The sequence below is a fragment of the Salmo salar genome, chromosome 14, assembly GCF_965601325.2.
Source record: "Salmo salar chromosome 14, fSalSal1, whole genome shotgun sequence".
In the NCBI taxonomy this organism is placed as follows: Eukaryota; Metazoa; Chordata; class Actinopteri; order Salmoniformes; family Salmonidae; genus Salmo; species Salmo salar.
The window spans coordinates 75,486,551-75,512,717 of NC_138304.1; the positions used below are offsets into that span (position 1 = coordinate 75,486,551).

Sequence of the window (26,167 nt, forward strand, 5' to 3'; positions counted from 1 at the left end):
GAATGGCAACTGTTGCTAGGACAACCACCTCTCCCTCAATGTGAGCAAGACAAAGGAGCTGATCGTGGACTATAGGAAAAGGAGGGCCGAACAGGCCCCTATTAACATTGACAGGGCTGTCGAGAGTTTCAAGTTCCTTGGTGTCCACATCACCAACAAACTATAATGGTCCAAACACACCAAGACAGTCGAGAAGAGGGCACGACAACAACCTTTCCCCCTCAGGAGACTGAAAAGATTTGGCATGGGTCCTCAGATCCTCAAAAAGTCCTACAGCTGCACCATCAAGAGCACCCTGACCGGCTACATCACCGCCTGGTATGGCAACTGCTCGACATCCAACCGTAAGGCGCTACAGAGGGTAGTCCGTACGGCCCAGTATATCACTGGGGCCAAGCTTCCTGCCACCTAGGACCTATATACTAGGCTGTGTCAGAGGAAGGCTCCAGTCACCCAAGTCATAGACTGTTTTCTCTGCTACCGCATGGCAGGCAGTACCGGAGCGCCAAGTCTAGGACGAAAAGGCTCCTTAACAGCTTCTACCCCTAAGCCATAAGACTGCTGAACAATGAATCAAATGGCCACCCAGAATATTTTATTTACATTGAACCCCCCTCCCACCCCCCTTTTTGTACACTGCTGCTACTCGCTGTTTATTATCTATGCATAGTCACTTTCACTACCTACAAGTACAAATTACCTCGACTAACCTGTACCCCCGCACATTGACTCGGTATCGGCACCCCCTGTATATAGCCTCGTTATTGTTATTTTATTGTGTTACTTTTAATTGTATTTTTTACATTAGTTTATTTAGTCAATATTTTCTTATCTCCCTTTCTTCAACTGCATTGTTGGTTAAGGGCTTGTAAAGTAATAATTTCCCGGTAATATCTACACCTGTCGTATGCGGCACATGTGACACATACATTTTGATTTGAAGATTCTAGAAAACCGGGTGTGTGTTTCACAGTTGAGTGGTGGGATCTGGAATACTGATGTATCTTCATTGTCAGATACTCTGACACACACATGCACACAGGCGCACACACAGCGGGTCTAGCCCCCAGCATACGTCCCATGCTGGGACGCCTGCTTTCATTAAACACGCCAAAGGGAGAGAGAGGAAAAGAAAGAGAGTAGAGAGAGACATTACAGCTCAGCCATCACATCTCATCAAATTAAGGGACTCCAATCCACTTAAATGAGTTCCGTGAAACTGAAATTGACCATTAATGCAGTGTCATGTTAAATTAATACTGTCATCTAAATTGGTGGTATGAATCTTTTAGGTTTGAAATTAGACCAAGAATGACTTATTCATTGCCTTGATTCCCCTCTGATGTAATCTCCATTAAATATAAGTCCCTGCGTGCCATCTCGCCTACACAGATTGATACTAAGAGTGTTTAGAAGCAGCCAATTCAAGATGTCTGGTGGTTACACACTGAAAGCCAAAACAGTAGATTATGTGAAATAAAAGGTCTGTGACTTTTTGACCCCTAAAAGAAGAAAAAGAAATGGGGCCTCCAAAAAAACAACCACAAATAGGTACCCCAAACAACCACAAATAGGTACCCCAAACAACCACAAATAGGTACCCCAAACAACCACAAATAGGTACCCCAAACAACCACAAATAGGTACCCCAAACAACCACAAATAGGTACCCCAAACAACCACAAATAGGTACCCCCCCGCGAACCTTAAAGTGCATGCATCTCAGATTTTTACTTTTGCATATCTGTTGGTATGTGCGCATGCAGTGCTCTAACGCCCTAGCTCCGGTCCAGGGTGTAGCTACTAGCTAGCTAGCTCGCTCTGGTCCACACTAACTAGCTCTGGTCCAGAGCTAGCTAGTGCGGACCAGAGCTAGACCAGAGTTAGCTAGTGCGGACCAGAGCTAGACCAGAGTTAGTGCGGACCAGAGCTAGTGAGCTTCTAGCTATGCCCTGGACCAGAGTTAGTTCAGGCCAGAGCTACTACCTATGCCCTGGACCAGAGCTAGTGACAGATTTTGGGGTGCCTGTTTGTGGTTGTTTTGGGGTGCCTGTTTGTGGTTGTTTTGGGGTGCCTGTTTGTGGTACCAGTTTGTGGCTGTTTTTGGTTGGTTGTGTTTGTTTGGGGTACCTGTTTGTGGTTATTTGTGGTCGATTGTTTGGGGTAAATAGTAGGACCCATACATTGCAAACGTTAGCCTAAAACTAAGCATTGTGGTTTAATGTGGAAAGTAATCAAATAACATTATGACATACAGTATGTGTACATAAAATATACAGTCAACCCTCAAGCCAAAAATGCATGTAAATAATTCACCAAAAATTCCAGCTTTGCATTAAAATAAATAAAAAAATAAGCATTTTGGCAACAGTCTGCTAGCCAATGCTCCCTCTCAAATGAGGCTTAAGAGGTAAGCTTTCCTATATCACAGAGGAAGAATAATGGTGTATGAACACTTAACCTGTCCAAGTGTCTTGAATAGCATCTATAATTGGCGCAGAGCTATTTTGTTTTAGATCCAACTGAATATATATTTAATGGAAAGCACACACACACACACAAATTAACTGTACTCAGCCTTCTGCATTGATTATTTAGAATTATTAGACTCTCTTTTGGGGATTTGGTATGCTTTTAGTGAGCTTTAACCCATTTACATGACTTATTGACTATAATTACAGCGAATTCTTCACGTAATGGACACATCAATTACACGTTGAACGTCTTGAGTAGACATTACTTTGGGAATCCTAAATCCCTGACCATTAGTTTGGAAGCATTAATCTAGTTCATTTCCTTTCTTTAACCTTCATAACAAAATACTTTTACTTAAAAATATATACAAATAACTAAATTCTTATCAAAGGATATTTTAAACATATCAAGTAAGAACGACATTTTGTAACGAACCTGGCGTTGATAAAACAGACTAAACAGATTACCACTACCCTGCACATTCATTTTTCACATTTATGGGCAGGCTGCCTTTGTTAAAGGGTAACCATTGTCATTAAAGATACTGGGAAGATACTGGGGGGTTTCTAAACATATTTTAGGAGTTCTCACATGAATTGTAAGCATTTTCATGGGGATAGGGGGGCAACTAACTGTAAATATTGGCTACAGAGTAATTCAATGTTCAAATAAATGTAGGCAACTTACATCACAGGACTATGAATAAAATAGAAACCTTCACAAACAGCTGACTGATTTAAGGGAAGCAATTTGACAACTTTTGGCAATCCTGCATGACTGATTTGAAATTATGTTAGAAATGTCACAAATTAAATAGCATTGATCTAGATCAGTGGTTCCCAACCTTTTTCGGTTACTGTACCACCAAGTACATTTTGCTTTACCCAGAGTACCCTTGAAGGACCCCCTCAAGTGAATTTTACCAGTAGGCCTATGGTCTCATGAGTCTTCGAGTACTCCCTCTGGATAGGCCAAGTACCCCCAGAGGTCCTAGTACCCCTGGTTGGAAAACACTGATCTAGACAAGATTGCCTAGACTGATAGGCCAATAGTTTTGAACACCAATTGGTATAGCAAAAGCAATTCAATACTCATACCAGCGGCCTACTCAAAATATTCCTGGAGTTTATAGTTCAGCTACCGGCTGTGCCACAACACAACCCCTGGTGAACTCAAGGAAAATACATGGTTTTGTGTCGCCCTCTGGTGCCCATAATGCAACAAGGTTCTCATTCTACAGGGTGAGTAGCTGGGTTGTTTTTGCTACCTTACATCTTCCAAATGCATTTCCAGGATAGTACCATAATTAGCCTACATGGGTCATTTGCAACCAGCGTTGGCCAGTGTACTAATACAAAGTAATCTCTCGTTAAACCCAGGGGTGGTTCGGGGGGGGGGGCAGTGCACCTGTGACAACAATTTTGGACCCCCTTGCAGCCCCCCTAAATGTGGAGAATTAAATCATTTTTACATAACAAATTTTTGCAATCGTTCTTTTTTTACATCCGTTATTAGACAGACAGTGGCAACGCAGAACACTAATGATGATGAACATGGTCTTTTGCCTGCTAATGCCTGCAATGCAGTGAAGAAAACTATATGACAACAATAACGTCTAATGTAACTGGCCCCTCTAACAGTACAACTGGCCCAAGCTTGCCCCCCCCCCCCAGTTGAAATGGTCTAGAACCGCCACTGGTTAAACCATCAATTGCAACCATCATTGACCAATACAATCTCGCCCTCTGGTGGTTATCATCGGTTTAAATTAAACCTTTTTTAGCAGACCAACAGTAGATTTAAAGTTACTGCCTTTAAAAAGCAACTAATCCCTTTTATTAAATGGCCTGTGGCAACGATGTAAGTCAGAAACAGTTTTTCTAGTGCCAAAATTGACTACAAGGTGTAAATAGGATAATTTTGGTCATAAAGTCAGTCTTGTCTAAAAGGGAGTTTGGAACATCTGTGCGCCACATCGGGTAAATTAAGGTTGGGTTAAGATTTGATGATGTCCATTTGCCCAGTAACATGGGGTGAAGAACTGCGGTGATTGCGCTCTATCCAATAGCATAGACAGTGAGACTGACTGTTTAGTGCAGGAGACAAATACAGCACCAAACACATTAGTTAGATGTAAAATTGTGCAAGTAAAACATACTAGGCCAAAACGTTCAAATTAATTACAAATTCTTAGATTCATTCTGGGGATTTTGAGGAAGTGAAATATGCTACAGTGTCTCATGGGGGACAAACATAATTAACCAAATGTACCTCTTGACTTTTTCCACATTTTGTTGTATTACAGCCTGACTATTTTGTCACTGGTCTAAACACAATACACCATAATATCAAAGTGTAATTATGTTTTTAGACATTTTTACAGTGTTTAACATGGTTTTTGAATGACTACCTCACCTCTGTACCCCACACATACAATTATCTGTAAGCTCCCTCAGTTGAACAGTGAATTTCAAACACAAAGACCAGGAAGGTTTTCCAATGGCTCACAAAGAAGAACACCTATTCGTACATGAGTAAATATAGAAAAAATCGGACATTGAATATCCCTTTGAGAATGGTGAAGTTATTAACTACACTTTGGATGGTGTACAGTATCAATACACCCAATCAATAAAGAGATAGAGGCATCCTTCCTCTCACCATGAGGCCAATTGTGACTTTAAAACAGTCACAGAGTTGAATGGCTGTGATAGTTTTCTCCTAAGGTTGAATCAACAACATTGCAGTTACTGCACAATACTAACCTAACTGACAGAGTGACAAAAAGGAAGCCTGTACAGAATACAAATATTCGAAAACATACATCCTGTTTAGCATGAGGCACTAAAGTAAATCTGCAAGAAATGTGGCAAATAAATGAACTTTATGTCTTGAAAACAAAGCGCTATGTTTGGGGAAAATCCAACACAACATATCACTGAGTACCACTCTTCATATTTTCAAGCATGGTGGTGGCGGCATCATTTTGTGGGTATATTCGCCATCAGCAAGGAGTAGGCAGTTTAGGATCAAAAGAGACCGAATAGAGCTAAGCACAGTCTAAATCCTGGAGGAAAACCTGGTTCAGTCTGCTTTCCAACAGACACTGGTAGACAAATTCACTTTTCAGCAGGACAAATGCTTACGAAGACAACATTGAATTGTCCTGAGTGGCCTAGTTAGTTTTGACTTAAAATTGGCTTCAAAATCTTTGGCAAGACTTGAAAATGGCTGTCTAGCAATGATCAACAACCAACTTGACAGAGATTGAAGAATTTAAAAATAATAATGTGCCAATATTGTACAATCCAGGTTCGCAAAGCTCTTAGAGACTTTCCCAGAAAGACACAGCTGTAATTGCTGCCAAAGGTGATTCTAATGTATTGACTCTTATGTAAATTTCATATTTGTGTACTTCATTTTCAACAAATATGCAAAAATGTCTAAAACATGTTTTCCTTTTGTGATTAAGGGGTATTATAGGCCGTCATTGTAAATAAGAATTTGTTCTTAACTGACTTGCCTAGTTAAATAAAAGTTAAATAAAAAAATGTCAAATGAAAAAAAGTGTGTGTAGATGGGCAAGAAAATAATATACTGCTCAAAAAAATAAAAGGAACACTTAAACAACACATCCTAGATCTGAATGAAATAAATAATCTTATTAAATACTTTTTTCTTTACATAGTTGAATGTGCTGACAACAAAATCACACAAAAATAATCAATGGAAATCCAATTTATCAACCCATGGAGGTCTAGATTTGGAGTCACACTCAAAATTAAAGTGGAAAACCACACTACAGGCTCATTAAAACAAGTCAAAATGAGGCTCAGTAGTGTGTGTGGCCTCCACGTGCCTGTATGACCTCCCTACAATGCCTGGGCATGCTCCTGATGAGGTGGCGGATGGTCTCCTGAGGGATCTCCTCCCAGACCTGGACTAAAGCATTCGCCAACTCCTGGACAGTCTGTGGTGCAACGTGGCGTTGGTGGATGGAGCGAGACATGATGTCCCAGATGTGCTCAATTGGATTCAGGTCTGGGGAACGGGCGGGCCAGTCCATAGCATCAATGCCTTCCTCTTGCAGGACCTGCTGACACACTCCAGCCACATGAGGTCTAGCATTGTCTTGCATTAGGAGGAACCCAGGGCCAACCGCAAAAGCATATGGTCTCACAAGGGGTCTGAGGATCTCATCTCAGTACCTAATGGCAGTCAGGCTACCTCTGGCGAGCACATGGAGGGCTGTGCGGCCCCCCAAAGAAATGCCACCCCACACCATGACTGACCCACCGCCAAACCGGTCATGCTGGAGGATGTTGCAGGCTGCAGAACATTCTCCACGGCGTCTCCAGACTCTGTCACGTCTGTCACATGTGCTCAGTGTGAACCTGCTTTCATCTGTGAAGAACACAGGGCGCCAGTGGCGAATTTGCCAATCTTGGTGTTCTCTGGCAAATGCCAAACGTCCTGCACGGTGTTGGGCTGTAAGCACAACCCCCACCTGACCGTTTGAGCAGACACATGCACATTTGTGGCCTGCTGGAGGTCATTTTGCAGGGCTCTGGCAGTGCTTCTCCTGCTCCTCCTTGCACAAAGGCGGAGGTAGCGGTCCTGCTGCTGGGTTGTTGCCCTCCTACGGCCTCCTCCACGTCTCCTGATGTACTGGCCTGTCTCCTGGTAGCGCCTCCATGCTCTGGACACTACGCTGACAGACACAGCAAACCTTCTTGCCACAGCTCGCATTGATGTGCCATCCTGGATGAGCTGCACTACCTGAGCCACTTGTGTGGGTTGTAGACTCCGTCTCATGCTACCACTAGAGTGAAAGCACCGCCAGCATTCAGAAGTGACCAAAACATCAGCCAGGAAGCATAGGAACTGAGAAGTGGTCTGTGGTCCCCACCTGCAGAACCACTCCTTTATTGGGGGTGTCTTGCTAATTGCCTATAATTTCCACGTGTTGTCTATTACATTTGCACAACAGCATGTGAAATGTATTGTCAATCAGTGTTGCTTCCTAAGTGGACAGTTTGATTTCACAGAAGTGTGATTGACTTGGAGTTACATTGTGTTGTTTAAGTGTTCCCTTTATTTTTTTGAGCAGTGTATATTTCATCAATTTTGAATTCAGGCTGTAACAACAAAATGTGGAATACTTCAAGGGGTATGAAGACTTTCTGAAGGCGTTGCATTTTATTAATGGAAAACTCATGTTTGTGTAGCCAAATCTAATTACAGCTGGCCTAGAAAGCATGGGGGGATATCCCTGCACTGACCATATTTGAAATGTGTAACTAAATCAACCCAATTGTGAATGAGTTATGTAATTTTTATCAAATGTGGTCTAATAAAAGTTATTTCAAATGGCACATTATTTTACCATTGAAGATTAAACATTTGACTGAAGTATAGGCCTACTACTCATATTCTTATGCTGTATACTTCTACTAGTATTTTACATTCATCAGTTTTGATGTTCCTGGTAGGTTGTTATTTCATTGGGGGTGGGAATAGAAAACCTAGATAAAGAAAATTGCAGCGGTCTAGTATCAACATGAGATCAGCTAAATCACTGGTTTAGTCTTCTGGGTTTTACGTTGCAATCAATTGCAATCAACTATTTTAGCACAACATTCATGTTCTCTCCCGTTAGCCTCGTTTAAAAAAAAAAAACGCGCTAACCGCATGCTCCGGGCACGTTCAGCTTCTCCGTTGCAAGCGAACACATCTGAATAGTAATGTCTATGGCAATGCCACAAACGCAGGAGGCTTTGGGGAAGTGAGGACCTTGGTTCTCTTAGTTATACAAATGCCATGACAGGTACTGTCATTTTTCCTCCTAAAACACTAGTTGGTAGAAATTGCCCCAAAACCACTGGTCCAGGATCAGATTTCTCTCTACCTCCTAGTGGTCAATGATGGGATTTGGGCTGGTCAATCTGATCCTAGATTTTCAGGAAAGGACCTTAAGCAAAAAAACTCACTGGCAGAGATATGAGTCGTGCTCATTAGGGCACACGCTAGCAAAATGTTTGGTAAATGAAAAACTGTTATTGGACAAGTGCAGACTGTACCTCCGCATTTCAGTTGTTCTTCTGTTGGGGAGATCAGAATGGGTATTCTGTCTCATGTTGGTATTGTCAAATGCTAGCCCGTCTCCAGATCCAACCTGAGAGCAGGGTTGTTTTCATTAGGCACCAAACTCCTCTCGCAGTAAGGTTTCTGCACCTCTGGGTTGTGGAGGATCCTACTAGGCAAAAACTGCTTGAGTCAAAAAAAATCTGTTATGTTGAATCAACTTGGAAAACTGATTGGATTAACCGAAGGGATTTTTTTTCTTCACCCAACTTTTAACCTAATTCCAATGATTTCACTACTTTCAACCAAATTCAAATAAAAACAAAGACCTTAAAATGACGTCTGTGCCCAGTGGGATGCATCTGACCACCTGTCTACAACAGGACAACCCCACTGGTTACATGTCATTCCACTGGTCAGACACACACAGTGGTGTAAAGTACTTAAGTAAAAATACTTTAAAGTACTACTTAAGTTGTTTTTTTGGGGTATCTGTACTTTACTATTAATATTTTTGCAAACTTTTACTTTACTACATTCTTAAAGACAATAAATGTACTTTTGTATTACATACATCTTCCCTGACACCCAAAAGTACACGTTACATTTTGACAGGAAAATGGTCCAATTCACACACTTATCAAGAAAACATCCCTGGTCATACTGCCTCTGATCTGGAGGACTCACTAAACACAAATTCTTTGTTTGTAATTTATGTCTGAGTGTTGGCGTGTACCCCTGGGTATCCGTCAATAAAAAAAAACTGTGCCGTCTGGTTTGCATAATATAAGGAATTGGAAATGGTTTATACTTTAACTTTTGATACTTAAGTACATTTGAGCAATTCCATTAACTTTTGATATTTAAGTATAATTAAAACCAAATACTTTTAGACTTTTACTCAAGTAGTATTTTACTGGGTGACTCACTTTTACTTGAGTCATTTTCTATTAACGTATCTTTAGTTTTACTCAAGTATGACAATTGAGTACTTTTTCCACCCCTGCACACACACATACACACACTTGAAATCAACCAAGGGCACATCCTGTAGCTTGAGTAGGAACATCAACCCCATTCAGTCACTCCTGGGTTCAAGCCTTAACCGATCCCTCCACTGTCCTTAGGCCCCTGTTGCCTCCCCTTCATGATGACTGTCAAATAAAGGGCCTAAAGGAGGAGGGATCGGTTTGTGATTGAGCCTCAGCCCACCGGACACAGACATTTCATTGATATGACGTGGAAACGTTGATTAAAAAAATGAACCATCACACTCTCCCTGAAGCTTGGCTAGTGCGTAAAACCTGCAAATTCAGACAAACAAAAATAGTGTAATGGGTTCGCACTCAAAAAACAACGTCGATTCAACCAGTATGCCCAGTGGGAAGGGTCATCGTCACATTATTTTCTACGGTTTTACAAATGTACAGGCGAAATCACATTTGAAATGTATTGATTGTGTTTTCTTTGGCATGATGGCATGACTTGGGAATTCAAGATATTGAAAGCATGATAAAAGACAGACTGATGTTATGATTTATTGAATATATTGGCTTGTGACAAGGGAGAAAATAGATGCATACACAAGTCAATTCAAGCTCCAGTTAAGAGAACCTTGAATGGATAAATCAAGAAACGATTTTGTATACTGGAATATTCAACGTAATGCAAAAGTATTGAGTTATTTTCATCACTTCAAATACTTCCATATGCCTCCAATATCTGCGGATGTCTATGGCTATGTCCTGTGTGTGTATTTCTCTGTTCTACTCATGTTTTCAGACATACTGCAGTGTTCTGCTTCATAAATGATTACCCATAATATTTAAACAGGAATAAAATAGGAGTTGAAGATGGTGTGCTTTTTTCCATTACAGTTGGAGGTTTCCCAAACAAGCTAACATCTTAAGATATAAGATAAGTAGGTATAAAATCATCTCCAAGTCCCCCAAATGGAGGAAACGAGTGTGTATACTGTACGTGTACTGTTGTCTGTTAGCACTTTCATAAATACACCACAACATGGAAGTGTAATGGGTATACTGTTCACGCTTCCTTCGAGTTTGGTTTAGATCTCGTCTATAACACTCCGATTCAGTAGATGACGCTATACGATGGCGCTTCTACAGTACAATAATCAATACTTTTATATTATTTTCCTCTACTTATCTTCTTGATGGAAGATGAAATTACCAATTACTAAGGAAGATCTTCAAAGCTCCATTTTGCTGTACAGCAGCAGCAGTACATGGAAAACATTATGAAACTTGCATCGGATAGAAAAGTAAACAGTTGGGTCCACAGTTCTGGAGGTGGAACGACACATCTCACTCAGGTCTGGATAGTTCATTTACTCCAACTGGGAGACCTCGTGGAAGTATGCGCCGAGCATCTTGATGCCCTGGATGTAGTTTGTCCTGAAAGTAAACCATAGACATATATTCATATACATTTACATAGATGTGTACATCACTGAATTAAACAAGACATTCCATAGATCCAGTGTTTTCCACAAGCACATGGAGTAGCCAGCCAAATTGAGAATGTATTAAAAAGCTGTGTAATATAATTTAGCAATGGAAGTCATTAATCTATTCTTTAGAATTGCATTGTATTAATTGCATTCATTTTTGTTTCTAAAGTATGTCATTGATAAGATTTGAAAAAAGGACACTGCCCCTTTAAGACAAACGTTCCAAACGAAACATCGAAATGGCTACAATAGGCTTGCTAAGAGGAATGGTAGGTTTCTTTTTTGTAGACTATCAATAGTGGCCAGCATATTGCTAGTATGTCCACTATTGAAGGTTTACTTTTGTAAATCACTTTCCTTGAAATAAATAGGTTCAGTGAGAATATTGATAGACCCTTCTTTTTGCTCTGGACAGCTTGTGTATGCTATGGAATGCATCAACACGTGTACTACTCCAGAAGTTGTGACTTGCGGCAGCATTGTGGTGCTTGACTGATCTGCCTATCATATTGCTCAAATACAAATAGCATGACATTTACTCATGTAGTCTTCTAATGGTAGACTGCGACAGAGCAGGTAAATGTTGAACTGGAATGCAAAAAATGCGCTGAAAAGTTACTGATGAGATTCACTGGCCGGACATATTTTTGACTGGCCCCAGGCCAGCATTAATGCTGGTTGCAGTTGTAAATGAGAACTGTTCTCAACTAGCCTACCTGATTAAATAAAGGTGAATTATATATTTTTTTTTAAAACAGCAGACTCAAACCAGCAGTGTTACCCTGTCATCGTTCACTTTGACTGAAAAGCACCGGTCCTATCAATAGATCACAAGAAGATGCATATCTTTATTTTTTTATTTTTTTTATTTCACCTTTATTTAACCAGGTAGGCAAGTTGAGAACAAGTTCTCATTTACAACTGTGACCTGGCCAAGATAAAGCAAAGCAGTTTGACACATACAACACACCACATGGAAAAAACAAACATACAGTCAATAATACAGTAGAAAAAATCTATATACAGTGTGTGCAAATGAGGTAAGATAAGGGAGGTAAGGCAATAAATAGGCCATGGTGGCGAAGTAATTACAACATACCAATTAAACACTGGAGCGAGTGATGTGCAGAAGATGAATGTGCAAGTAGAGATACTGGGGTGCAAAGGAGCAAGATAAATAAATAAATACAGTATGGGGATGAGGTAGTTGGATGGGCTATTTACAGGTGGGCTATGTACAGGTGCAGTGATCTGTGAGCTGCTCTGACAGCTGGTGCTTAAAGCTAGTGAGGGAGATATGAGTCTCCAGCTTCAGTGATTTTTGCAGTTGTAGAGGGAGAAGGCTTTGCAGACTTTTTTGATTAGCGAATTAAAAAGTAGCCTAGTTAATTTAAGTGGAAAAGGTACCTGGCTGAAAATGAGTCTGTTAATCGTCTGAATAGCTGACGGTAGTGGAAAACACTGTAGATTACGTGGAAATACAATTAATAACAATAATATTTAGGTGGGTTCTTATATTTCACACATGTACAAGTGTGTATTTTAATGGGAAATATGTTTTTTGCATATCCCAACTCCCCTGAGACACCCTCAGAGAGTAGGGTCACGGCCAGGAGCAATTTGGGTTAAGCGCCTTGCTCAAGGGCAGGTCGGCAGATGTTTTACCTTGTTGGCTCTGGGATTTGAACTATCGACCTTTCAGTTACTGGCTCAATGCTCTAACCTCTAGGCTACCTGCTGCTTATAGTTCTGATACGTTGCTGCGGTTTATAGAAGTTTGTTCTCAATAGAGCAGTGTTCTTAAATACAGTTCCTAGGGGAATAACCAGGTGAGCAAGTTGGCGTTGCAGCCCAGCAGTGACACACCTGATTTAACTGAGTTAAGTGTTAGTTATGGCTCAGAGTCAAATCCAGGACCTCAGCGTGTGGAGGATGTGAGTCAAATCTTGCGCGCTGTCCCATGGTAAACATTCCAGACATAGTATAGATAAAAAGACAATTGTGGCAGCCAACCTGTTGAATTTCTCGTTCTGTGAGTGTGCTCCGTCGTCAGACGAGCCCATGGGCAGCAGCATGACATTGCGGCCGATGGCTTCCTGGAAGGTCAGGGTGACCGGGATGCTGCAGCCTTCCCGCGTCAGGTCAGGCTCCACACCGAACACTGTGGAAAAGAGGGAGAGACCGACATTATTGCTCAACATGTTATTATAAATATTTAAGTAAGACCAGTGTGTGTGTGAGAGAGAGGGTTTGCCTGTGTGTCCACACACCGGTCTTCATGGCCTTTCTACCAGCCATGTAATGGGGATGGTTGAAGTCGGACACCCAGGCTTTGGCCCCATGGCCCGTGTACACCTTGAGCTTGTTGGGACTCTCTAGTTCAGCAAACTTCTTCTCCAGGTGGCAAGTAACCTTGATGGGAGAGGATTATATATATTTTAAATATGTTTTGACCTTCATATTAAAGTCTCATTGAGATAAAATATTGTATAAACAGTAATGAAAAGAAAATACACAATCAGATGGGGGTGGCAGGTAGCCTAGTGGTTAGAGTGTTGGGACAGTAACCGAAAGGTTGCTGGATCGAATCCCCGAGCTGACAAGGCAAAAAAACATTTTTCTGCCCCTGAACAAGGCACTGTTCCTAGGCTGTCATAGTAAATAAGAATTTGTTCTTAACTGACTTGCCTAGCTAAATAAAGACTAAATTAAAAATAAACCGGAATGGAATTTCTGTGTATGGCACATGTGCTGAGCGATCAGTGCTTTGAGGATGGTTCGATAATTTTTTTTAAATGCTACAATGTTTTTAAAGATTACTGTGGGTTGAATGCTTTAACACAGAATACATAATTTTTTTTTAATTGGCCCATGATGGTAGTGAATGCCCATTACTGCCTTAAAACCTGTTAGGGCTAGGGGGGCAGTATTTGCACGGCTGGATAAAAAAAATGTACCCGATTTAATCTGGTTACTAATCCTACCCAGTAACTAGAATATGCATATACTTATTATATATGGATAGAAAACACTCTAAAGTTTCTAAAACTGTTTGAATGGTGTCTGTGAGTATAACAGAACTCATTTGGCAGGCAAAACCCTGAGACATTTTCTGACAGGAAGTGGATACCTGATGTGTTGTATTACCTTTAAACCTTTGCCATTGAAAAACACAGGGGCTGAGGAATATTTTGGCACTTCCTATTGTTTCCACTAGATGTCACCAGCCTTTACAAAGTGTTTTGAGTCTTCTGGAGGGAGATCTGACCGAACAAGAGCCATGGAACGATGATGGCCCATTAGACACCTGGCGCGCGAGTTCATGTTGGGTACCCTCGTTCCAATACGTTATAAAAGAGAATGCATTCGTCCACCTTGAATATTATTCATGTTCTGGTTAAAAAAGGCCCTAATGATTTATGCTATACAACGTTTGACATGTTTGAACGAACGGAAATATATTTTTTCCCCTCGTTCATGAAGTGAAGTCCGGCGGGCTTAGATCATGTGCTAACAAGACTGAGATTTTTGGACATAAATGATGAGCTTTTTTGAACAAAACTACATTCGTTATGGACCTGTGATACCTGGAAGTGACATCTGATGAAGAGAATCAAAGGTAATGGATTATTTACATAGTATTTTCGATTTGAGATCTCCCCAACATGACGGCTTGTCTGTATCGCAACCCGTATTTTTCTGGGCGCAGTGCTCAGATTATTGCAAAGTGTGATTTCCCAGTAAGGTTATTTTTAAATCTGGCAAGTTGATTGCGTTCAAGAGATGTAAATCTATAATTCTTTAAATGACAATATAATATTTTACCAATGTTTTCTCATTTTAATTATTTAATTTGTGTTGCTGACTTGACTGCCGGTTATTGGAGGGAAACGATTTCCTCAACATCAATGCCATAGTAAAACGCTGTTTTTGGATATAAATATGAACTTGATAGAACTAAAAATGCATGCATTGTCTAACATAATGTCCTAGGAGTGTCATCTGATGGAGATTGTAAAAGGTTAGTGCATCATTTTAGCTGGTTTTATGGTTTTGGTGACCCTGTCTTTGAATTGACAAAACATTACACACAACTCTTGTAAATGTAGGGTCCTAACATACTCTAAATTTATGCTTTCGCCGTAAAACCTTTTTGAAATCGTAAAACGTGGTTAGATTAAGGAGATGTTTATCTTTCAAAGGGTGTAAAATAGTTGTATGTTTGAAAAATTTGAATTTTGACATTTATTTGGATTCAAATTTGCCGCTCTTGAAATGCACCTGCTGTTGATGGAGTGCACCACGAGGTTAAGCCAAATACTTACAGTTGAAGTCGGAAGTTTACATACACTTAGGTTGGAGTCATTAAAACTCGTTTTTCAACCACTCCACATATTTCTTGTTAACAAACTACAGTTTTGGCAAGTCGGTTAGGATATCTACTTTGTGCATGACACAAGTAATTTCTCCAACAATTGTTTACAGACAGATTATTTCACTTATAATTCACTGTATCACAATTCCAGTAGGTCAGAAGTTTACATACACTAAGTTGACTGTGCCTTTAAACAGCTTGGAAAATTCCAGAAAATTATATCATGGCTTTAGAAGCTTCTGATAGGCTAATTGACATCATTTGAGTCAAACTCAGTGCCTCTTTGCTTGACATCATGGGAAAATCAAAAGAAATCAGCCAAGACCTCAGAAAAAAAATTGTAGACCTCCACAAGTCTGGTTCATCCTTGGGAGAAATTTCCAAACGCCTGAAGGTACCACATTCAGCTGTACAAACAATAGTACGCAAGTATAAACACCATGGGACCATGCAGCCGTCATACCGATCAGGTATGAGGCGCGTTCTGTCTTCTAGAGATGAACGTACTTTGGTGAGAAAAGTGCAAATCAATCCCAGAACAGCAGCAAAGGACCTTGTGAAGATGCTGGAGGAAATAGGTACAAAAGTATCTATATCCACAGTAAAACGAGTCCTATTTCGACATAAGCTGAAAGGCCACTCGCAAGGAAGAAGCCACTGCTCCAAAACCGCCATTAAAAAGCCAGACTACGGTTTGCATTTGCACATGGGGACAAAGATGGTATCTTTTGGAGAAATGTCCTCTGGTCTGATGAAACAAAAATAGAACTGTTTGGCCATAATGACCATCGTTATGTTTGGAGGAAAAAGAGGGAAGCTTGCAAGCTGAAAAACACCATCCCAATCGTGAAGACCAGGGGTGTCAGCATCATGTTGTGGGGGTGCTTTGCTGCAGGAGGGACTGGTGCACTTCACAAATAAGATGGCATCATGAGGGAAAAAAGGACAAAGTCAAGGTATTGGAGTGGCCATCACAAATCCCTGACCTCAAACCTATAGAAAATGTGTGGGCAGAACTGAAAAAGCGTGTGCGAGCAAGGAGACTTTCAAACCTGACTCAGTTACACCAGCTCTGTCAGGAGGAATGGGCCAAAATTACCCAAACTTATCGTGGGAAGCTTGTGGAAAGCTACCTGAAACATTTGACTCAAGTTAAACAATTTAAAGGCAATGCTACCAAATATTAATTGAGTGTATGTAAACTTCTGACCAACTGGGAATGTGATGAAAGAAATAAAAGCTGAAATAAGTCATTCTCTCTACTATTATTCTGACATTTCATATTCTTAAAATAAAAAGTGATGATCCTAACTGACCTAAGACAGGGAATTTTTACTCTGACTAAATGTCAGGAACTGTGAAAAACGGAGTTTAAACGTATACATTTAACGACTACAACTGTATATGTTGTGAAATCTGTTGTGAATGTATTGTAATGTTTTTAAAAAATGTATTACTGCAGTATTTTTGCTAGACCCTAGGAAGAGTAGCAGCAGCTAATGGGAATCCATAATAAATACAATACAAAAAATAATCACAAATAAAAATCATTATTTGTATTTATTATGGATCCCCATTAGCTGCTGCTACTCTTCCTAGGGTCCAGCAAAATTACAGCAGTTATACATTTTTTTAAAAAACATTACAATACATTCACAACATATACAGTTGAAGTAAATATATATTTCAGTGATTGCGTAAACTACATTTATTTTATTTGATGACTCATTCCAAGTAATCATCTCGATAGAGCTGCTGCCAATGCTGTCTGACAAAATAACTATTTTAGTAGTTCCAAAAAAATAAGGAATACTTTTAGGACTGCTGAATACCAACTATCAATCACTTAGATAATGTATTTTCAGGTACAGATGCCTTGTGAAGCAACTGCTCTATTCCTCTCGATCGCACATTCTTCTGTCTCTTATGTACCAGGCATAAAACAAACACAGACCAGACAAGTAAGAGCACAATGGATTATTACATTTACATTTACATTTAAGTCATTTAGCAGACGCTCTTATCCAGAGCGACTTACAAAATGGTGCATTCACCTTATGATATCCAGTGGAACAACCACTTTACAATAGTGCATCTAAATCTTTTAAGGGGGGGGGGGGGGGGGGGGTAGAAGGATTACTTTATCCTATCCTAGGTATTCCTTAAAGAGGTGGGGTTTCAGGTGTCTCCGGAAGGTGGTGATTGACTCCGCTGTCCTGGCGTCGTGAGGGAGCTTGTTCCACCATTGGGGTGCCAGAGCAGCGAACAGTTTTGACTGGGCTGAGCGGGAACTGTGCTTCCTCAGAGGTAGGGGGGCCAGCAGGCCAGTGGTGGATGAACGCAGTGCCCTTGTTTGGGTGTAGGGCCTGATCAGAGCCTGAAGGTATGGAGGTGCCGTTCCATTCACAGCTCCGTAGGCAATCACCATGGTCTTGTAGCGGATGCGAGCTTCAACTGGAAGCCAGTGGAGAGAGCGGAGGAGCGGGGTTTCGTGAGAGAACTTGGGAAGGTTGAACACCAGACGGGCTGCGGCGTTCTGGATGAGTTGTAGGGGTTTAATGGCACAGGCAGGGAGCCCAGCCAACAGCGAGTTGCAGTAATCCAGACGGGAGATGACAAGTGCCTGGATTAGGACCTGCGCCGCTTCCTGTGTGAGGCAGGGTCGTACTCTGCGAATGTTGTAGAGCATGAACCTACAGGATCGGGTCACCGCCTTGATGTTAGTGGAGAACGACAGGGTGTTGTCCAGGATCACGCCAAGGTTCTTAGCACTCTGGGAGGAGGACACAAGGGAGTTGTCAACCGTGATGGCGAGATCATGGAAGGGGCAGTCCTTCCCCGGGAGGAAGAGCAGCTCCGTCTTGCCGAGGTTCAGCTTGAGCTGGTGATCCGTCATCCACACTGATATGTCTGACAGACATGCAGAGATGCGATTCGCCGCCTGGTTATCAGAAGGGGGAAAGGAGAAGATTAATTGTGTGTCGTCTGCATAGCAATGATAGGAGAGACCATGTGAGGATATGACAGAGCCAAGTGACTTGGTGTATAGCGAGAATAGGAGAGGATCTAGAACAGAGCCCTGGGGGACACCAGTGGTGAGAGCGCATGGTGCGGAGACCGATTCTCGCCACGCCACCTGGTAGGAGCGACCTGTCAGGTAGGATGCAATCCAAGCGTGGGCCGCGCCGGAGATGCCCAACTCGGAGAGGGTGGAGAGGAGGATCTGATGGTTCACAGTATCAAAGGCAGCAGATAGGTCTAGAAGGATGAGAGCAGAGGAGAGAGAGTTAGCTTTAGCAGTGCGGAGAGCCTCCGTGACACAGAGAAGAGCAGTCTCAGTTGAATGCCCAGTCTTGAAACCTGACTGATTAGGATCAAGAAGGTCATTCTGAGAGAGATAGCAGGAGAGCTGGCCAAGGACGGCACGTTCAAGAGTTTTGGAGAGAAAAGAAAGAAGGGATACTGGTCTGTAGTTGTTGACATCGGAGGGATCGAGTGTAGGTTTTTTCAGAAGGGGTGCAACTCTCGCTCTCTTGAAGACGGAAGGGACGTAGCCAGCGGTCAAGGATGAGTTGATGAGTGAGGTGAGGAAGGGGAGAAGGTCTCCGGAAATGGTCTGGAGAAGAGAGGAGGGGATAGGGTCAAGTGGGCAGGTTGTTCGGCGGCCGGCCGTCACAAGACGCGAGATTTCATCTGGAGAGAGAGGGGAGAAAGAGGTCAAAGCACAGGGTAGGGCAGTGTGAGCAGGACCAGCGGTGTCGTTTGACTTAGCAAACGAGGATCGGATATCGTCAACCTTCTTTTCAAAATGGTTGACGAAGTCATCCGCAGAGAGGGAGGAGGGGGGGGGGGGTGGGGGGAGGAGGATTCAGGAGGGAGGAGAAGGTAGCAAAGAGCTTCCTAGGGTTAGAGGCAGATGCTTGGAATTTAGAGTGGTAGAAAGTGGCTTTAGCAGCAGAGACAGAAGAGGAGAATGTAGAGAGGAGTGAGTGAAAGGATGCCAGGTCCGCAGGGAGGCGAGTTTTCCTCCATTTCCGCTCGGCTGCCCGGAGCCTTGTTCTGTGAGCTCGTAGTGAGTCGTCGAGCCACGGAGCAGGAGGGGAGGACCGAGCCGGCCTGGAGGATAGGGGACAGAGAAAATCAAAGGATGCAGAAAGGGAGGAGAGGAGGGTTGAGGAGGCAGAATCAGGAGATAGGTTGGAGAAGGTTTGAGCAGAGGGAAGAGATGATAGGATGGAAGAGGAGAGAGTAGCGGGAGAGAGAGAGCGAAGGTTGGGACGGCGCAATACCATCCGAGTAGGGGCAGAGTGAGAAGTGTTGGATGAGAGCAAGAGGGAAAAGGATACAAGGTAGTGGTCGGAGATTTGGAGGGGAGTTGCAATGAGATTAGTGGAAGAACAGCATCTAGTAAAGATGAGGTCAAGCGTATTGCCTGCCTTGTGAGTAGGGGGGGAAGGTGAGAGGGTGAGGTCAAAAGAGGAGAGGAGTGGAAAGAAGGAGGCAGAGAGGAATGAGTCAAAGGTAGACGTGGGGAGGTTAAAGTCACCCAGAACTGTGAGAGGTGAGCCATCCTCAGGAAAGGAACTTATCAAGGCGTCAAGCTCATTGATGAACTCTCCAAGGGAACCTGGAGGGCGATAAATGATAAGGATGTTAAGCTTGAAAGGGCTGGTAACTGTGACAGCATGGAATTCAAATGAGGAGATAGACAGATGGGTCAGGGGAGAAAGCGAGAATGTCCACTTGGGAGAGATGAGGATTCCAGTGCCACCACCCCGCTGGCTCGATGCTCTAGGGGTATGCGAGAACACGTGGGCAGACGAAGAGAGAGCAGTAGGAGTAGCAGTGTTATCTGTGGTAATCCATGTTTCCGTCAGCGCCAGGAAGTCTAGGGACTGGAGGGTAGCATAGGCTGAGATGAACTCAGCCTTGTTGGCTGCAGACCGGCAGTTCCAGAGGCTGCCGGAGACCTGGAACTCCACGTGGGTCGTGCGCGCTGGGACCACCAGGTTAGAGTGGCAACGGCCACGCGGTGTGAAGCGTTTGTATGGCCTGTGCAGAGAGGAGAGAACAGGGATAGACAGACACATAGTTGACAAGCTACAGAAGTGTTGTTTCTTGTATTATTGTCTCCTGTGTCTTTAGAGAACTGTTTCACTTTGATATCCTTTTTCTTCTGTCCTGATTTTCTCTTTCTTTTCTTCTGTTAACTAGATATTCTTTGTTGTTCTTCGTTAGCTAGCTAGCTTCTTCCAAAAGAGTCCCTAGCAACTGCTTAGCAACTGGTAAACAATTCAGCTTGCTAAGATAACTACAATTTTATGAAAAATAGTTATTTTCAAAAGCCTATCTTCTTTGTTTGTTGCTTGTTTTTTCTCCTATTCAGTCTTGCAGTTTTCTTTTGCTTTTTTTCGATGTACTTCACTCTAAAAACCATGTAAATTTCAATATTTGTAGGAGCTCATTTTTCAGCTACTGCTGCTCAAATTGGAGTTCCGGAACGATTATGACCATTGTAGTTATTTACCAGGTTTTCTGTGCAAATTATGTAGAATATTGGCCTGTTGGAAACTAAACTCAGCAAAAAAAGAAACGTCCTCGTACTGTCAACTGCTTTTATTTTCAGCAAACTTAATATCTGTAAATATTTGTATAAACATAAGATTCAACAACTGAGACATAAACTGAAGAAGTTCCACAGACACGTGACTAACAGAAATGGAATAATGTGCCCCTGAAAAAAAAGGGGGGGTCAAAATCAAAAGTAACAGTCAGTATCTGGTGTGGCCACCAGCTGCATTAAGTACTGCAGTGCATCTCCTCGTCATTGACTGCACCAGATTTGCCAGTTCTTGCTGTGAGATGTTACCCCACTCTTCCACCAAGGCACCTTCAAGTTCCTGGACATATCTGGGGGGGAATTTCCCTAGCCCTCACCCTCCAATCCAATAGGTACCAGACGTGCTCAATGGGATTGAGATCCGGGCTCTTCACTGGCCACGGCAGAACACTGACATTCCTGTCTTGCAGGAAATCACACACAGAACGAGCAGTATGGCTGGTGGCCTTGTCATGCCAGGATGAGCCTGCAGGAAGGGTACCACATGAGGGAGGAAGATGTCTTCCCTGTAACGCACAGCATTGAGATTGCCTGCAATGACAACAAGCTCAGTCCGATGATGCTGTGACACACCGTCCCAGACCATGACGGACCCTCCACCTCCAAATCGATCCCGCTCCAGAGTACAGGCCTCGGTGTAACGCTCATTCCTTCGACGATAAACGCAAATCCGACCATCACCCCTGGTGAGACAAAACTGCGACTCGTCAGTGAAGAGCATTTTTTGCCAGTCCTGTCTGGTCCAGCGACGGTGGGAACTGATCCTAGATCTGCACTTAAAAGACGAGTAAAGCATCTAAAAACCTGATCTAGAATTTAGGTAGAACTCAACTCTATGGAGGTTTCTACCTGTTTCTCCACCACTTTGGGATCCATGTCAGGGACAAGGCGAATGGAGAACTTGCCGATGACCTTGCGGGGAATGACGGTCTTGGCACCCACGCCAGAGAAGGCCCCCTCAATGCCATGCAGAGAGAGGGAGGGGTACCTCCAGCGGTGCATCAGGATAGCCTCCTGCAGACGAGGGTCAGAGGAAAGGGCAAAGGACATTATGAACCAGATAATGTTGGGAATGAATCACTTACAAATGACTAAGAATCAACCAGCATTGCTTTTAAATCTAGTTATTTGTCATTTCAGACATTGGCCCTGTTTGAGTTCTTCAGAAATGCATATGTAAGCACATTGGATAAGTGAGAGCATGGTTAGCACCCTATTACTTTCCCCAAACCAACCAATTAAGATCAGTGATTGATTCAAGGGAGGTAGAAAATAAAGAGGAATGTTTCATTTCTGAAGTATTCGAACAGGGACATGCTCTCCATACCTTGGTGTCGTGTAGGAGCTTCCCAGCTCCGATGTCCTTGGCGTACTCCACCATGTCAAAGTCGATCTTCTCGTACAGTTTCTTCTCCTCATCAGTGATATTGGCCACTTCCTCGTACATCCCCGGGACCAGGATCTTCCCCTTCTTGTCCACTAGGGAGCCTGAAGGAGGACACACCACAGTGTTCTGATTTCATTTTGCAGCGAGAAAAGAAAACTAATCCCACCCAATTTCAGTCCGTTTTCTTTTGTTCGGTGCATTATGAACCCCGCAGCGATATCTTGTACCCTGTCCGGAAACAAACCCCAGTCCTACAACCCACAGTCCCTATAGAACCTCCTAGGCACTTTGTAGACTTCATTCAAGCATTTTATTTGATTCTATCAGAGGGCTACAAACCTATTGTTATACCTATCAAATCATTTCATACCTACATATCTCTATGATAATTCTATTCCAGCACACCCGATTCAACTCACCCAACAGTGCAATGAGGTCGGTCATGGCTTCATGGACCGAGCCTCCAAACACCCCAGAATGGAGGTCCTTGTCACAGCACTCCATCTGACAAAACAAGGTTATTTCATTTTTACATTTAAAGCAGGACTAGGCCCTCCCCCGCCCTCATGTCGGCAAATCTGACCACGACTACATTTTGCTCCTCCCTTCCGATAGGCAGAAACTCAAACAGGAAGTACCCATGCTAAGGACTATTCAACGCTGGTCTGACAAAAATCGGAATCCATGCTTGTTTTGATCACACGGACTAGGATATGTTCTGGGTAGCTTCCGAGAATAATATTGACGAATATACTGATACGGTGAGTGAGTTGCTACGGTGACTGTGTTTATCAGGAAATTATGTTGTACCCACTGTGACTATTAAAACCTACCCTAACCAGTAACTGTGGATAGATGGCAGCATTCCCGCAAAACTTAAAGAGCGAACCACTGCATTTAACCATGGCAAGGTGACTGGGAATATGGCAGAATACACACAGTGTAGTTATTCCCTCCACAAGGCAATCAAACAGGCAAAACATCAGTATAGAGACAAAGTTGAGTCGTAATTCAACGGCTCAGACATGAGACATATGTGGCAGGGTCTACAGACAATCACGGACAACAAAGGGAAAACAAGACATGTCGCGAACACCAACATCTTGCTTCCGGACAAGCTAAATTCCTTCTTCGCCCGCTTTGAGGATAACACAGTGCCACCGACGCAGCCCGCTACCAAGGACTGTGGGCTCTCCTTCTCCATGGCCGACGTGAGTAAGACATTTAAGCGTGTTAACCCTTGCAAGGCTGCTGGCCCAGACGGCATCCCTAGCTGCGTCCTCAGAGCATGCGCAGGCCAGCTGGCTGGAGTGTTTACGGACATATTCAATCTCTCCCTATCACAATCTGCTGTCCCCACATGCTTCAAGATGGCCATCATTGTTTCTGTACCCAAGAAAGCAAAGGTAACTGAACTATGACTATCGCCCTGTAGCACTCACTTCTGTCATCATGAAGTGCTTTGAGAAACTAGTCAAAGGATCATGTCACCCTAGACCCACTTCAACTTGCTTACCGCCCCAATAGATCCACAGATGATGTAATCGCCATCACAATGCACAATGCCATTATCCCATCTGGACAACAGGAATACCTATGTAAGAATGCTGTTCATTGAATATAGCTCAGCATTCAACACCATAGTACCCTCCAAGCTCATCATTAAGCTCGAGGACCTTGGTCTGAACCTCGCCCTGTGCAAATGGGTCCTGGACTCCCTGACGGGCCGCCCCCAGGTGGTGAAGGTAGAAAACACCTCCTCCACACTGGGGCCCCACAAGGGTGCGTGCTCAGCCCCCTCCTGTACTCCCTGTTCACCCATGACTGCGTGGCCAAGCACGCCTCCAACTCAATCATCAAGTTTGCAGATGACACAACAGTAGTAGGCTTGATTACCAACAATAACGAGACAGCCTACAGGGAGGAGGTGAGGGCTCGGGGAGTGTGGTACCAGGAAAATAACCTCTCACTCAACGTCAACAAAACAAAGGAGATGATCGTGGTCTTCAGGAAACAGCAGAGGGAGCACGCCCCTATCCACATCAACGAGACCGCCGTGGAGAAGGTGGAAAGCTTCAAGTTCCTCGGCGTACACATCACTGACAAACTGAAATGGTCCACCCACACAGACAGTGTGGTGAAAAAGGCACAACAGCGCCTCTTCAACCTCAGGAGGCTGAATAAATTTGGCTTGGCACTTAAAACCCTCACACACTTTTGCAGATGCATAATTGAGAGCATCCTGTCGGGCTGTATCGCTGCCTGGTAAAGCAACTGCACCACCCACAATCACAGGACTCTCCAGAGGGTGGTGCAGTCTACCCAACGCATCACCGGGGGCAAACTACCTGCCCTCCAGGACACCTACAGCACCCGATGTCACAGGAAGGCCAAAAAGATCATCAAGGACAACAACCACCCGAGCCACTGCCTGTTCACCCCACTATAATCCAGAAGGCAAGGTCAGTACAGGTGCATTAAAGCTGGGACCGAGAGACTGAAAAACAGCTTCTATCTCAAGGTCATCAGATTGCTAAATAGCCATTACTAGCACATTAGAAGCTGCTGCCTACATGCATAGACCTGAAATCACTGGCCACTTTAATAAATTGAACACTAGTCACTTTAATAATGTTTACATATCTTGCATTACTCATCTCATATACACTGCTCAAAAAAATAAAGGGAACACTTAACCTGTTAGGGCTAGGGGGCAGTATTGACACGGCTGGATAAAAAACGTACCCGATTTAATCTGGTTACTACTCCTGCCCAGTAACTAGAATATGCATATAATTATTGGCTTTGGATAGAAAATACCCTAAAGTTTCTAAAACTGTTTGAATGGTGTCTGTGAGTATAACAGAACTCATATGGCACGCAAAAACCTGAGAAGATTTCATGCAGGAAGTGGCCTGTCTGACAAGGTGTCATTCTTCTTGTCTCTGTTTATTGAAGAGTGAGGATCTTAGCTGTCCCGTGACACTTCCTACGGCTGCCATAGGCTCTCAGAAGGCGGCAAAATGCTGAATCGTGGCTTTGCAGGCTCTGGTTGAAACAAAGTAGCGCGTTTGGGTAGTGGCTGGTTACAGTACTGTGAGACTCAGGCTCGTGCCCGCGTCGACCGAAAGCTTTGTTTACTTTCCTCTGTTTAGCTAAATGGACATTCCCGGTCGGAATATTATCGCTTTTTTACGAGAAAAATTGCATAAAAATGGATTTTAAACAGCGGTTGACATGCTTCGAAGTACGGCAATGGAATATTTAGATTTTTTTTGTCACGAATTGCGCCATGCGCACGACCCTGATTTACCATTTTGGATAGTTTCTGGAACGCACGAACAAAACGCCGCTATTCGGATATAACGATGGATTATTTTGGACCAAACCAACATTTGTTATTGAAGTAGCAGTCCTGGGAGTGCATTCTGACGAAGACAACAAAAGGTAATCAAACTTTTGTAATAGTAAATCTGATATTGGTGAGTGCTAAACTTGCCGGGTGTCTAAATAGCTAGCCCGTGATGGCTGGGCTATGTACTTAGAATATTGCAAAATGTGCTTTCACCAAAAAGCTATTTTAAAATCGGACATATCGAGTGCATAGAGGAGTTCTGTATCTATAATTCTTAAAATAATTGTTATGCTTTTTGTGAACGTTTATCGTGAGTAATTTAGTAAATTGTTAGTGAATTCGCCAGAAGTTTGCTAGTTCTGAACGTCACATGCTAATGTAAAAAGCTGGTTTTTGAT

At 43.0% G+C, this 26,167-nt stretch overlaps 1 protein-coding gene across 1 annotated transcript in view; it reads right to left on the minus strand.

The window, feature by feature from the left end:
• Window positions 1-10,084: 10,084 nt before the first annotated feature.
• LOC106569863 (cytosolic non-specific dipeptidase) overlaps window positions 10,085-26,167 on the minus strand; it is a 31,612-nt gene continuing 15,529 nt past the window's right edge. The window contains exons 6-11 of the mRNA XM_014141540.3: window positions 22,834-22,918; window positions 22,355-22,515; window positions 21,877-22,041; window positions 13,303-13,444; window positions 13,046-13,193; window positions 10,085-10,976 (exon numbers count right to left, since the gene is read on the minus strand). Of these exons, the coding sequence (XP_013997015.1) occupies window positions 10,910-10,976; window positions 13,046-13,193; window positions 13,303-13,444; window positions 21,877-22,041; window positions 22,355-22,515; window positions 22,834-22,918 (768 nt within the window). The 3' untranslated portion in view covers window positions 10,085-10,909. The remainder of the gene's footprint in view (window positions 10,977-13,045; window positions 13,194-13,302; window positions 13,445-21,876; window positions 22,042-22,354; window positions 22,516-22,833; window positions 22,919-26,167) is intronic.